This window comes from Mustela nivalis (genome assembly GCF_964662115.1).
Source record: "Mustela nivalis genome assembly, chromosome: 9".
Classification (NCBI taxonomy): domain Eukaryota; kingdom Metazoa; phylum Chordata; class Mammalia; order Carnivora; family Mustelidae; genus Mustela; species Mustela nivalis.
In genome coordinates, this window is record NC_139028.1 from 78,948,547 (window position 1) to 78,963,265 (window position 14,719).

At 45.0% G+C, this 14,719-nt stretch overlaps 1 protein-coding gene across 9 annotated transcripts in view; it reads right to left on the minus strand.

Moving 5' to 3' along the window:
* Positions 1–10,307: 10,307 nt before the first annotated feature.
* HPS5 (HPS5 biogenesis of lysosomal organelles complex 2 subunit 2) overlaps positions 10,308–14,719 on the minus strand; it is a 48,464-nt gene continuing 44,052 nt past the window's right edge. For 3 of the 9 annotated variants that reach the window (XM_082747244.1, XM_082747247.1, XM_082747250.1), the window contains 2 exons: positions 13,052–13,322; positions 10,423–11,169 (listed from right to left, as the gene is read on the minus strand). In XM_082747244.1, coding sequence (XP_082603370.1) covers positions 11,094–11,169; positions 13,052–13,322 — 347 coding nt within the window. In that variant the 3' untranslated portion in view covers positions 10,423–11,093. Of the gene's footprint in view, positions 11,222–13,051; positions 13,323–14,719 lie in introns of all 9 variants that reach the window. The other 6 variants (XM_082747246.1, XM_082747249.1, XM_082747245.1 and 3 more) reach the window with 4 other exon arrangements.

A 14,719-nucleotide genomic window follows, 5' to 3' on the forward strand; every position in this document is an offset into this window, starting at 1 on the left:
GTGTGTGTTACTCTTGGGTATAAGGACTGCTTGTTTGCTCCCCAGGAGTGAAGGATGGACATCTCCACCCTGAGCGGGCAGAGCCTGGGCCCCTATTTGATGTGGTGGGGAGGAAATCTCAGCGTCACAGGGACAGACGCCCTGCACTCACCCCTCTCCAATCAGATCTACTCCCCTGTCCAGGCCCCTCTAGTTGCACTTGTGCTATTTCCAGGTCCTTCCACGCCAGACCCCTCACTGCTGTCCGTGGTGTCCTGTCACTTTCTCTGACTTCAGTGTCTAGTTCCTTTTGTCTTGTGCCTTAGTGCTCTCTGTCCCTGGGGTCAGGGGACTCAGCTGTGGGAGGACGGGATGGTGGCATCCTGATCTGGCCACTGTCACTTTGATCCTCTGTTGGTTTCTCAGCGGGGCCGTCAAATCCAGTGAAAACCAGTTTCTGTCCCTGCCTTCTAAGAACCCTGCCCGGAGAAGTTTTTCTCCACCTTATTTCACACAAAAGCTCCCAGGAACAAAACATGCCAGGAAATGGTGGCACAGGGACATCATCAACATCTGGCAAGTTTTGTTGTCACCTCATCTGGGGACTTTCTTGCTCATCCACTTTGACTTGTGGCACCCAGCAAACTTTTGCTGCCAAGCCAAGTACTAAGGCCACACACTTTCTAACAAGACCTTAACGTCAGCCTTGTGAGGAGGGCCTGTCCTGAATTCATCCTTCCTTTATTTTTTATCCCTTAATAGCCAATCTTCTGCAACTATATAATAATTCTTTATATTAAACCCTCCCTCTTCATATCACTGCTCAGTTTCTGTCTCCTGACTGGCTAATAACAGGGTCTCCAATCTGGGGGGTGGGAGAGGGCTTGCATGGGCTCGCCCCTTTGACACCCACAGCACGGCGGACGAGACCTCTCATCTCCTCTCTCCGCCTCTTACTCTTACCGGGCTGAGGCCTCTCCAGGTGTTTTGTTGCTATTCTCAGACCTCTCTGTGTCCCCATCTCTCTCTTCATTGCCCAGTCACCTGTGTCCTGTCCTCTGCTCTGCCTCTGCACCTTGTCCCTCAGCAGACTCTCTCCATCAGGCTTTTGAAAAGCCTCATCCCAGGGGTTCTGGCAACTGATGTCTTGGCTTCCCCAACAGCAGCCCTTGTCTCTGATGACATTGGTTCTAAAGATTTTTTTTTTTTTTTTTTTAACTTAAGAGGCAGAAAAGAGTAGGGGGAATGGCAGAGGGAGAGGGAGAAGCAGACCCTGCCGAGCAGGGATCCTGGCCTGCGGCTCCCTCCTAGCCTCCGGGACCATGACCCAAGCCAAAGGCAGATGCTTAACCAACTGAGCCACCCAGGTGCCCCTCTGATGACATTTTAAACCAGTTCTTTTTGGTCCTACCTGAGGAATGCCTCTTACATTAGTTTTTCTCATCTTTATTCCTACTGTCCTTAAACTCAGATCCCAATAAAAATTCTACTTCTTTGAAGAACCTTTCCAGTAGCCCGGGCAGCACACGGGCTCTCACAGAGCTTCAGTCATACCTGCAGGCTCGTCTTTACCTCATCCCCTCCGTTCCTTTCATGTGTCAGTCCCCCGGATAGATTCCAAGCCTCTTTAACATAACTCCCAACCGAACAGTAGTTTACAGTTCATAATACACTTTCATCCTATTTTCTTTTTTTTAAAGATTTTATTTATTTATTTGACAGAGAGAGAACACAAGCAGGCAGAGAGGCAGGCAGAGAGGGAGAGAGGAGGAAGCAGGCTCCCTGCTGAGCAGAGAGCCTGATGTGGGGCTCGATCCCAGGACCCTGAGATCATGACCCGAGCTGAAGGCAGTGGCTTAACCCACTGAGCCACCCAGGCGCCCCTTTCCTATTTTCTTTTTTAAGAAATGTTTTATTTATTTAACAGAGACAGAGACAGAGACAGAGCGATCACAAGCACGCAGAGAGGCAGGCAGAGAGAGAGGGGGAAGCAGGCTCCCTGCTGAGCAGGGAGCCCAATGCGGGGCTGGATTCCCGGACCCTGAGATCATGACCTGAGCTGAAGGCAGAGGCTTAACCCACGTAGCCACCCAGGTGCCCTCCATCCTATTTCCTACATGACTTTTCTTCTGACAAGGTCCGATGTTCTAGAAAGGAAGCCAGATATGCACATAGATGCTTACAACACACTTTAATTAAGAGCCTCCACGGAAGCACATGGGAGGCAACCCCAGCTCTGCCAGGGTGGGGGAGGCTGGTGAATACTAATTACACAGAGTAGCCACCATTTTCTTTGTTTGCAGATGCCAAACCATCCTCTATACTGTACGTGTCTTATTTGATGTAAGCCACACAGAGTCTTTGGGGTTAGCTGGAGAAACCCTGGTGGGGAGGTACATAATTAGGACAATGTCCGGGGTTGCACACAGCATGGGTGCAGAGCCAGGACCACAGGCTGGGGTGTTCGGCACCACCTGCCTTTTCCCGCCTTCTTAAAAGATGCCCTCAACTGCCTTCATGGCTTTGCGCGCTCCTTTGTCACACCCTCCTGGCCCATGGTCTTCCCTCAGTGCCACCAAAAGGTCAAGCTCTAGTTTGCCACGGTGCCTCATACACTCGATCCATCTGCTCTTCCCATGGCTGCTCCCTTCTTAGCCTGTGTCTCTCACGGGAACTCTCTCCAGAGAGTCCTTCTCTGACTGCTCTGAGTCACCTACTGTAGCTATTCTCTCCTTCCTATTATTAATATGTAGTGATTTTTTTCATTCTTTATGTTCTTCTGTTACTGGTTTTTTTTTTTTTTTTTTTTTTTTTTAAGATTTTATTTATTTATCAGAGAGGGAGAGGGGGAGACAGAATGGCAGGCAGAGACAGAGGGAGAAGCAGGCTCCCTGCCTAGCAAGGAGCCCGATGTGGGACTCGATCCCAGGACGCTGGGATCATGACCTGAGCTGAAGGCAGCTGCTTAACCAACTGAGCCACCCAGGCGTCCCTCTGTTACTGTTTTTTGTTTTGATGGCTTTCTTGGTCCAGCTTCCATCCTAGGTTGTAACAATTTCTGTCTTATTTAGCTTTAAGTATCTGGCACGAAGCAAAGTATATGGTGCATAACAGAACCTCAACACTGAATGAATGGACGAATGGTTGAAATAATTTACTTTTTAACTGATTAGCCAAAAGGAGGGGATGAGATCAAGCTCACTGATGATGGTTAACCTGAAAAGAAGCAAGGAGGTACTCCTGAGAAAGGGAGGAAGGTAAACAGAGGGCAGTGAGGAGACGCAGAACATTTTGGGAGGGGGGGGGTGAGGAATCTGAGGGAATGTAGTTGTAGCTGCTATTATTGTACATTATTGTCCCCAGGACCCATCACAAAGGGCAAAAAGCATGTGTATTGGAGTGCCTGGTGGCTCAGTGGGCTAAAGCCTCTGCCTTCAGCTCAGGTCATGATCTCAGGGTCCTGGGATCAAGGCCTGCATTGGGCTCTCTGCCCAACAAGGAGCCTGCTTCCCCTGCTCTCTCTGTCTGCTGCTCTGTCTTCTTGTGATCTTTCTCTGTCAAATAAGTGAATAAAAATCTTTTAAAAAAGACTCCATTAAAAAAAAAAGCATGTCTATCTTGTTGTATGTCCTCCTCGTTACCCAGAGTACCTAACAGAGCTCCTGGCACATGGTAGATGCTCAATAAACACTTAATGAATGAATGAATGAAGCAGGAGGAAAAGTATTCTGCAGAGGATGGCAGGCCTGGGAGCAGCGTTTGGGATATGTGGAGGGTATTTGGTATTTGATACCAAATACCAAATTTTGGTCTGCAGAATGTGGTGATGTTAAAGATCAGTATCCAAATCTATACCAAAATCTCCACTAAAGTTCCATCTAAACTGACATAATCTCACTTTATCATAGAAAAAGTCCTTTCCTCTAGCAATGCTTTGCAAGCTTTCTCATTAAAAATGAGAACTGTGACTCCCAGTCATGGCTTTTGAATGTGTCCACTTGGCTGGGCTGAACTATCCCCTCACACTTCTCCGTGAGGCCAGCTGGATGGCCCATAGGAGATACTCCCTGCCCAGGGTTAAAGGATGAAGGGGAGCCAGAGCCACTTTGCTGTATACACACGTCTTCCTTCGGTTATTCAAACACTAATTTACATGCTGCTGTATTTTGCAGACATGGTTGAAGTGTTTAATAAATTATCTTTAATCCAATGGGTGATTATCCTTGGTGGAACTTGTTTCTTCAGTCAGAAGGCCTTTAGAAAAAGGCTTAACTCTTCCTTGACCTACTCTCCAAATAGGTACTGGGCCTACAATTGCTCTCCTTTCCCTTGAATCTTGCCATCCTGCCTGCCTCTCCTGACTGTTTGGCCAGCCCCTACAACTCTGCAAGCCAGCTCCTTGTGATAAGGCCATTAATATATACATCTATGGCCTATTGGTTCCACTTCTCTGGTCAAACTCTGACACAGAATTTGGTACTATAAGTTGTTTTAGAGGAACAGGATCATAGAGATAGGTCTAGATTTAGATCTCTCACAAGGAATTGGCTTATGCAATGGCAGGGGCTGGCTAAGGAGGCCCAAAGTCTACAGCAAAGACCTGTTTTTCGTGCAACCAAGCAGGGAGGATCACAAGCAGGCTGGAAGTCCACAGGTATGGGCTCAAGCTCTTGTCTACAGGTGGAATATTCTCTCCCCTGTGAGAGAAACCACTAAAATGATACTTCCTTGCCTTCATTCCTGGACACATGAAATGTGGCTATGGGAGAAACAGTACCATATATTGGAAACTGATTTAAAGCACATACCATAAGGGTGGCGAGGGGGGGGGCATTGCCTCATCCCTTGCAGGGATTATGATAATGGTGTTGCTCTCTAGCTAGAACTGTGGTTGAGTTTTCAAAACATTATTCCACCACTCTACCCAGCCGGCTACTTCAGGATAATAGGGAACATGGTTAAACCAGTGAATTCCAGGAGCATAGTCCCACTGCCACGCTTTATTTGTTGCAGACGAGTTCTTTAACCAGAGTAATACTGTATAAAACAAATACCATGGTAGTGCATAAGGCATTCAGTAAGTCCACAGACTTTGGAAGAAGCACTGGATGCAAGGAAGACCAATCTATACCCATTGTGTCTATTCCATTAAGAAAAAGCATTGTCCCTTCCATGACCAAAGTAGCAGCATTATTCAAAATATGCAAGAAATAGATGCAACTCAAGTATTTATCAATAATGAGTGTTTAAACAAAATGTGGTATATTCATACAACAGAATGGTATTCAGCCGTAACAGGAATGAAGTACTAATACATGCTACGTGAATGAACCTTGAAAACATTAGGCTAAAGAAGAGAAGTCAAACATAAGAGGTTATATATGATTTTATTTTTATGAAATTTCCAGAAACGACAAATCCAGAGAAGAAAGATTAGTGGTTGCTATGGCCTGGAAGGAGGGGGAGTAGGGAGTGACTGCTAGAGTATGAAGTTTCCTTTTGGCATGATGGAAATATTCTGGAATTACACGGAGGTAAAGAATGCACAATACTGTGAATATACTAGAAACCTCTGAACTGAACACTCAGAGAGGGTGAATTTTATGGTATGTGAATTACATCTCAACTAAAAAACTGTATGAGGAAAAAAATGTAAATAACAGACTAGGGCCTGGGGCGGGGGTGGAGTGGGGGAAGGAGAGAACATTCATCAAATAATACGAATGATTTAATATGACCATAAAATGGAATACTATGCGGTCATTTCAGGTAATACCCATTTTACCCAGGGGAGTTTTTTAAAAATTCTGTTTAGTATTATTTTGATAATACAACAAAAGAATCTGTTGTTTATCTTATGCATAGGGAATTTTGTAAAAAATATTATTACCATCTCCATATGAAAAAAGAAAAGCACAACTCTTGCTATGTTTAGTGTGAAATATTAACTGTTTTGGTTAAAAAATAAGAACCAGGATTACTGGGATTAGCCAGGAGAGTATTTTAATAATAATACTAGTCATAATGGCTAATATTTACTAAGCTTGTTCTAGTCCCAGTTGGCCACAGCTCTATGGGGCAGATTATTTTTCAGATGAGGACACCAAGGGGCAAAGAGACTGAGTAACCTGCTCAAGATCACAGAGCTAATGCGTGGTAAAGCCAGGATTTGAACACAGGAAGTCTGGCTTGAGGCTCCTCCCTTAACCTACACCACTACTTCCTTGGACAGTATTAATACATAATAATTAAAATCCCCAGTTCTCTGATAGGGACTTACAGTTAATAGAACAGCTTGGAATCTGCTTGGCATTTGGGCCACCATCTGAATGGGCCCTGGGCCCTCTGGATCTCTCACTATTGGATAAATATAGCCGTGCCATGCTCCCCTGTACCCCAGTTTATAGTTGGAGGGCTGCCTGGAGGTTAGACAGGGAGGAGCCTCCAGTACTTTCTATAGCAAGCTATGAGCTGAGCTGCATGTGCAGGTAGGGAGATAGGTCAGGGGGCTTAGTTCTGGGGAACTGAGGGCATCAGGGTAGGAGGAAGGATAGGAAGTGGGTCATGTCAGGGGAGAAACAATCTATCTACTTTTTCTTACCTAATGGACCCCTAACTTGAATAGTGGATTAAGTCTAAGTGATAAAGCCTCAAATAGAAGAATCCTCCCACCTCCTGCCTTCCTCACTCCCACCGCCTTCCCTAGGTTCTCAGGTACTTTACTGGGAAACAACCCCACGGAGCAGACATGAGAGACAGGGTTGTAGATCATGGGAGGAGCATGGCCAAGAGAAGGATGTATTATAGGGCAGGCCACAAGTAAGAGCCTTAGAGCTGGAGCTCAATCCCACTGGGACATCCTGAAGATGCAGTACCAGATGCCTGAGCCCTATCCACCAGGATTCAAAAAAGAAAAGCACCTATCAACTGGCTTCCATTTCTACTGGTCAAATGTGAACCCTAGAGTATTAGGGTTCCTGCACTTTGTGGTTGTGCACATGTGAGTACCGAGGGCTTCCCTAGTGTAGGAAACAGAAGCCCCATGGAACAGACCCAAAGCAAGGTGCTGCCCAGCTGCTCCTGCAGGAAAAGGACCCAAGCCCATGTGGGATTGTCAGAGAACGGGCTGCAGGAAGACGAGGGGGCCACAGGATCTGAGGTAGTGCATAAGCCAGACCTGATATACCATAACCCTGTGCTTTTCTAAAGCTCATGGAAAAGCACAGGGATCTCCAAGGCATGTAGAGTAAATTCACTCTGGAAGGAAGGCACTGATGGGATGTTCAGTTGAAGATAAGAGAGAAGAGAGGAAAAAGCACTGGTTAGCCAAGGGGAGGGGGAGGGAAGCAGGAAGGGCAGAGAAATGTAAACTAATGGACTTGTGAAATGGGGAGCCATGAAGCTAGTGGTGCCACACAGACAGAGTCCACCCCAGGGGGACAGGATCTGGAGCACAGTGCTCTCTGAGAGACTGGGAAAGCTATGGGGTTGGTGACATTCTTAGCAACAAGACTGGATCTCCAGCACACCATGTAATATTTTGCAAGAAGGAATGCGAACATGGACCAGCGGCAACAGCAAGTGGGGAAAAAAACTGACCGATGGAAAAACACCACCAACACAGAAGGGAGAGCATTTCCCTAGGGATGGTGCGTGAGAGTTGAGGAGGGGGAGAGGCAAGGACAGCCACAAGGTTCCGAGCCTTGGGCAGGACAGGGACAAATTTAACACATGCAAGGACATTCTTTTTTTTTTTTTTAAGATTTTATTTATTTGAGAGAGATTTATTGAGATCACAAGCAGGCAGAGAGGCAGGCAGAGAGAGAGGAGGAAGCAGGCTCCCTGCTGAGCAGAGAGCCCGATGTGGGGCTCGATCCCAGGACTCCGAGTTCATGACCCGAGCCAAAGGCAGCGGCCTAACCCGCTGAGCCACCCAGGTGCCCCTGCAAGGACATTCTTAACTTCAACTTTGGTCCTCCCGCTCTCTCGGAGTCAAACAAACCAGCTTACTCGTGTCTGATCACTACTGGGCACAAGGATATTCCAGCCCTTGCACACCACAGCTAACACGTGTTCCCCGCGCACTGTCACAAGCTCTACTGCCCTGCACTTCAGTGTCATGTGTCCGGAGAGATGGCTCTCCCTGCACTCTCTGCGCTGAGCGCCTGCTCCATGCTTCACTTTCATCACATTCAGGACTTCTGTCACTTCTCAAACCATCCTGAGTGCTACTGCTGTCCCCATCGTATGGATGAGAAAACTGACACTGACAGAAACAAAGTAACTTCTCCAAGGTCATTTAGGAGACAGAACAACATTCAAAGCTAGACAGCCCGCCTCCGCACCTAAGCTCTTAGCCATTACACTAAGTGCGTAATGAAAGTGAGGCCACCCTGCGTCACTCTCTAGAATTTTTAGGCCAGTGAAAGATACAAGTTGTATTGGGAAATACTGCCTAATATCCACTTGACTGTTGAAACTTTATTGCTTAACTGAAGTGGCTTTTTTGCTGTTGCTTGGTTTACTTTGGAAAATAAATTTGAGGATGTGATTTTAAAAAAGAAATTATTATTTATTATTATTATTTTTTTAATGCCAGAAATTTCTCTGTACCCTCTTGGCAAATGAGGACTGCTGTATGATCCCTTAGAGCAATCTGTCAGGAAATGATTGGCCATCAGGCCAGTTCAAGCTATCTCCTTCTGAGATTTCTTCTGGGTCCTCTTTTAGACAGTCATCATGTGACAACAGAAGCCGATGGCCAGTGAAAGGAGGCATCTTGCCCTTTACCTCAGTACAGACGAACATTTGACATAATCCAATACGGACAAAACCCAGCTGATTCTAGTGGGAAGGTAAGATATTGTGACCGACAGAAATATGTACTTGGCCTTCCTCCCATTTCTGGCATACAGCTCCTAAAAACCCTTGGAATTTCCTAAAAGATGAGCGCCACAGAGGTGTCTTGTAGTACTAATGAGGTGACATTTGGACTGCTCCTAAGGATGGGGGCTGGTTGCCAGTAGAGCCAAGCACGTGATTTAGAGAACTGGAACCTTCAAACCCATCCTCTAAACCACTGCCACACCCCGACCTCAGGAGGGAGAGAGGGACTGGACATTGAGTTCGATGGCCAGTAACCAGTGATTTAATCAACCACACTCTTGTAACGAAGGCATAAAAAACCCCAAGAACTTGACTCAGAGAATTTCTGTACTGATGACCATGTCATATTCAGAGAAGGTAGAGCTTGGAGCGGGCACGGAAGCTCCTCACACTTTTCCCCAAATTTTGCCCTATGCATCTGTTCTATCTGGCTGTTCCCGAGTTGTCCTTATATAGTAAACTGGCAATCTAGTAAATAAACTGTTTCTCTGAGTTCTGGGAGCTGCTCTAGCAATTTAATCAAATTATCAGACCCAAGGAAGGGATCATGAGGACCTCAGATTTATAGCCAGTTGGTCAGAAGTACAGGTAACAACCTGGACATGTAATTAGTGGGCAAAGCGGAGGGCGGGGGTGGGGAGGTAGGGGGATGGGGTGACTGGGTGATGGACATTAAGGGGGTCACATGATGTAATGAGTATTGGGTGTTCATAAGACTAATCAGTCACTGGGGCACCTGGGTGGCTCAATGGGTTGGGCTGCTGCCTTTGGCTTAGGTCATGATCTCAGGGTCCTGGGATCGAGTCCCGCATCGGGCTCTCTGCTTGGCAGGGAGCCTGCTTCCTCCTCTCTCTCTCTCTCTGCCTGCCTCTCTGCCTAATTGTGATATCTCTCTGTCAAATAAATAAATAAAATCTTAAAAAAAAAAAAAAAAAAAAAAAAAGACTAATCAGTCACTGATCTCTACCTCTGACTAACACATTACATGTTAATGAACTGAATTTACATTTAACAAAATAAAGTGGAGGGCACTCTTAGGACTGAGCCCTTTACCTGTGGGATCTGATGCTACCTCTGAGTCAGTAGTGTCAGAAATGGGTTGAACTGTAGCCACCCAACTGGTGTCAGAGAATTGCTTGGTAAGAGGAAACCACACAAAAACACACCCACCCACCCACCCACCCTACTCCCACTTTTGAGCAGAATCGTTAGGTTTTTTATGCTTCCCAAAACTCTATGAAACTGTGTGAGCCTCCTTTCCCTGATAATCTCTTCAACCCATCTGGTTACATAGTATCCGAATATCAAATGGAAGTCTGACAGCCATTTCTGTCTGTAGCTCTCAGTGTTATGACTGAATCATTACATATCCAACTTTTCTTACTCCACATTGAGGTTACCCACACCTTCCTGCAAATTGCTTACAATAAACCTTGTATCTATTCAAATAAAAACAGATTTTACATTATTATTAACATTAATGTGCTACAAAGGTACAGGAGCCTGAGGAAGGCATTCTAGTACATGGCTTAAATGACACAAGCGCCTACTACCGTCTTTGTTAGTACTTCGCTTTCCTTTATTATGGCTTTTAAAAAATAATTTTTAAAAGTGCATGATTCCTTTGGGCCACCGTTTAGTAAAGATTAGAGATAAAACATTTCCAGTAATAAATTAGTCATTTGTATATAGGTTCAGATTAGAAAACATCAAATACTAGGAAAAATATATTTTAAATTAGCTCAATTTAAATATGGGGTCATTTAATGTAAATATCTAACTTGAATGCTCAATGTTTCACTTCTTTGATGTGCTAATTCCATTCTGCCAAGTCTTATTTCAGTAATTTCTCAACTATTCCAGCCTAGATGTAAAAAGAATTCAACTCCTGCCAGTTACTTTATCCGTCTTCATGGAACTGGGAGGAGAAACTTCTGCTCCCTCCATGACAGTCACAACAGGAAACTAATTATCCCAATCCACCAGCAAGGAGAAGGTAATACTGTCGTTCAGGATAAGGCCGCATGGCTGGGAACTTTCATATTCTGATTCCAGGGCACTTCGTTTCACCAGACAAGGACTGATTCCTTCCAAAGTTCAATCCTGGTTGAGAAACACTGAAGGCACAGATGGAGCCACAAATGCAGAAGTGAGGGACACTGACAAAAGTACACCCCAGAAGGGGGCGGGGTTTTCAGGCGGTACCTTTCCTTCAACAGCAAACGCACTCAGGACGTTTGGGAGCATGATTCAGTTTTTCTCACAACGTTGTGACGTGTGCTCAATCTTCTTCCACTAGGCCTGCTGAGACCAGAGAAACCGGTCACATTTTTCAAGCATGCTTTGTATCAAGGCTCTGAAATCCCAGAGAAAAAAGAAACAAGCACATTTAGTTTTTGTTGTCCTTTCTTTACAAGACACTTTTTTAAACACACAGAAAATTAAAGGATTCAAAAAGTTGACTGATCTGTGCATCAAAAGACTTGATCAACAGAGTGAAAAGGCATTCTGTCCTATAGGAGAAATTATCTGTACATCATGTATCTGGTAAAGGGTTAATATCCAGAATATACAAAAAATTCAAAAAAGAAAAACAATACGATTAAAAAATAGGAAAAAGGACATGAACAGAGGTCTCCAAAGATAATATACAAACAGCCAACAAGTGTATGAAAAGATGCACAGCACCATTAATCATTAGGGAAATGCAAATAAAAGCCACAGAATCCTCTCACCTCACCCCCATTAGGATGGGTACTGTCAAAAAGAAGTAGCTAGTGTTACTGAGAATATGGAGAAAATGGAACCCTTCTGCACTACTGGTGGGGATGTAAAATGGTAACCCCTATGGAAAACAGTTCCTCAAAAAATTAAAAATAGAATTCCATATAATCTAGCAATTCCACTTCTGGGTACACATCCAAAAGAATTGGAAGCAGGGTCTCAAAGAGACATTTGTACGTCTGTGTTCACAGCAGCTTTACTCATAAGAGCCATAAGGGGAAGCATCCCACGTTAAATGGATCCACAAAATGCGGTACATCCACACAATGGACTACTTACTATTCAACCCTAAAAAGGAAGGAAATCCTGGCACATGTTCTAATATCAACGAACTTTAAAAACACTATGGTAAGTGAAATAAGCCAGTCATTAAAAAGGCAAGCACCATATGAATTCACTGATATAAGGTACTTATAATATAGTAGTCCTCCTCCCTTACCCACAGTTTTGTTTTCTATGGTTTCAGATACCCACAGTCAACCATGGTCCAGAAGCAAACAATCCTCCTTCTGATATCCCATCAGAAGGTCAAGAGTAGCCGAATACTACGTCACGATGCCTAAGTCACTCCCCTCAGTCCATCTCATCACGTGGGCATTTTATCAACTCCCATTATCACAGGAAGAGGGGTGAGTACGGTACAATAAGATATTTTGAGAGACAAAGAGAGAGAGCAAGAAATGGAGAGGGGGAGAGAGAGAGAGAGAGAAAGACCACATTCATATATATAGCCTTTGTTCTGGTAAGCTGTTATAACTGTTCATTTTATCAGTTATTATTAATCTCTCACTAACTTAAAAATTAAACTTTATCACAGGTATGCCTATATAGGAAACAACCCAGTACATAAAGAGGTTCGATATATCCATGGTTTTAGGTATTCACTGGTGGTCTTGGGGAATACCTCCCTTGGATAAGTCAAAATCACAGAGACAAAAGCAGACTGGTGGTTGCCAGAAGCTGCACAGAGGCGGTTTATGAGGAGTTGTTTAATAGGTAAAGTCTAAGTTTTGCAAGATGATATGGATATACTTAACACTACTGAATCAGACACTTTAAAAATGGTTAAGATGGTAAATTTTATGTTATCTGTATTTTACCACCACGAAGAAAACAAAAACAAAAAAAGCCCTGAGACAATGTGACATTTGGTGCTGTCTTTGCAAACTGGTACATGTCAGCCCTGGGTATTCACATTGGTCCACAAAGGTCTCGGTCATGACTATGAAACACAGCATTACCTTAGGCTCGTCCTTCAGCAGCAGAGAAGTCTCAGCGCCCTCAGCTACTAGGGAAAGGCTGGGGCTGAATCATCTCTAGAGCCCCACCCACTTCTGAAAATCTGTGAGCTTCCACATTCCCCAAGTACCTGTGGAAAGGGCGTGACATGACAAGTTATTACCTCTGCCTTTTCTCAGCAATCCTTAGGATATCACAGGTTCTGGTAAACCTCTCTGACAGCTCCACCGTTAAACCACATTCCTGTAGGAGGGTCCAGGCCCGATCTGGGCCCATGGCCTTAGCTAACAGGAGTGCCACATTCTCCATGTTGATGGGGGAAGGTCCATCATTGAAGTTCCCATTTGGTAACTTCTGGGGGCTTGGTTTTGAGCTCTTGTTCTGTACGAGATGTAGGAGAAGCTTCCATTCCTCCACAGTCTCTGGGATCCAACCTACACACATAGAAACACACAAATGTTGGCTCTAATGGCTCTTAGCACTCTGCCTGCGTAGAGGAGATGGTCAAAACCATCCTAACACAAAGTTGCTTTCTGAACATTTGTTGAGTAATGTACGATAAGGAGAAGTCACAAAATTAGCTCCAAAATTCTTCATTCACCCACTCACTCAGGAATTTCCCAGGTATAGCCTAGGCTAGGCACCCAAGGTGCTGTGCGGGACCAGCCAGACATCATGAGCACTGAACTCCTGTGGAGCTCACAGTCCAGTAAAGGGGGGTAGAACCCAGATAAACACAGAAATAAATCTGTACTTATAAACTGGGCCAAGTGTGATAAAGACCAGAGAACCACGGTGCCAGTATGGCTCATTTGTTAAGCATCTGCCTTTGGCTCAGGTCATGATCCCTGAGTGCTGGGATCAAGTCCCACATTGGGCTCCCTGCTCAGGGGAAGCCTGCTTCTCCCGCGTGCACTCTCTCTCAGATAAATAAATGAAATCTTTACTTTACAAAGAGAAAAGGGGCACGTGGGTGGCTCAGTGGGTTAGGCCTCTGCCTTCGGCTCAGGTCATGATCTCAGGGTCCTGGGATCGAGCCCCACATCGGGTTCTCTGCTTAGCAGGGAGCCTGCGTCCCCCTTCTCTCTGCCTGCCTCTCTGCCTACTTGTGATCTCTGTCAAATAAATAAAATCTTAAAAAAAAAAAAAAAAAAAAAGAAAGAAAGAAAAAAGAAAAAAGATCAGGAAACCATTAGAGAGAATGACAGATTTGGGGAAGGATCTGAGAAGGGCTCCATGAGGATGGGACAGGTAAGCAGACAGCTGAAAGACCTGGCAAGCTTAGAGAGCACATGCTTGCAGCTCACATATGGACAGCTTGAGGTCGCAGGGCGTCAGGACTGGAAGATGAAGGAGCCTGCTTTTCTGACAAAGAAACATGCAAGGCAACTTGTCACAGGACAGAACTTGAATTCAAGGAACTCAAAGAAAGGCCTACAGTGCACAAAGGCCTGAATTTTATTCTTCTACATAAGGGGCTTCAAGGAGAGCCACATCATCCAATTTTTGTAAAAGAACGCTTCTAGGGGCACCTGGGTGGCTCAGTGGACTGGGGCCTCTGCCTTCAGCTCGGGTCATGATCCCAGGGTGCTGGGATGAAGCCCTGCATCAGGCTCTCTGCTTATCAGGGAGCCGGCTTCCTCCTCTCTCTCTTTCTCTGCCTGCCTCTCTGCCTACTTGTAATCTCTGTCAAATAAATAAATAAAATCTTAAAAAAAAAAATGCTTCTGGCTGCTATAGGGAAAATGGATTAAATGTGGGAGAGAACAGAAACCAGATGACTAACTCTGAGGTTACTGCAGCCATCTGGGCAAGTAGCTAGGACCAGAGA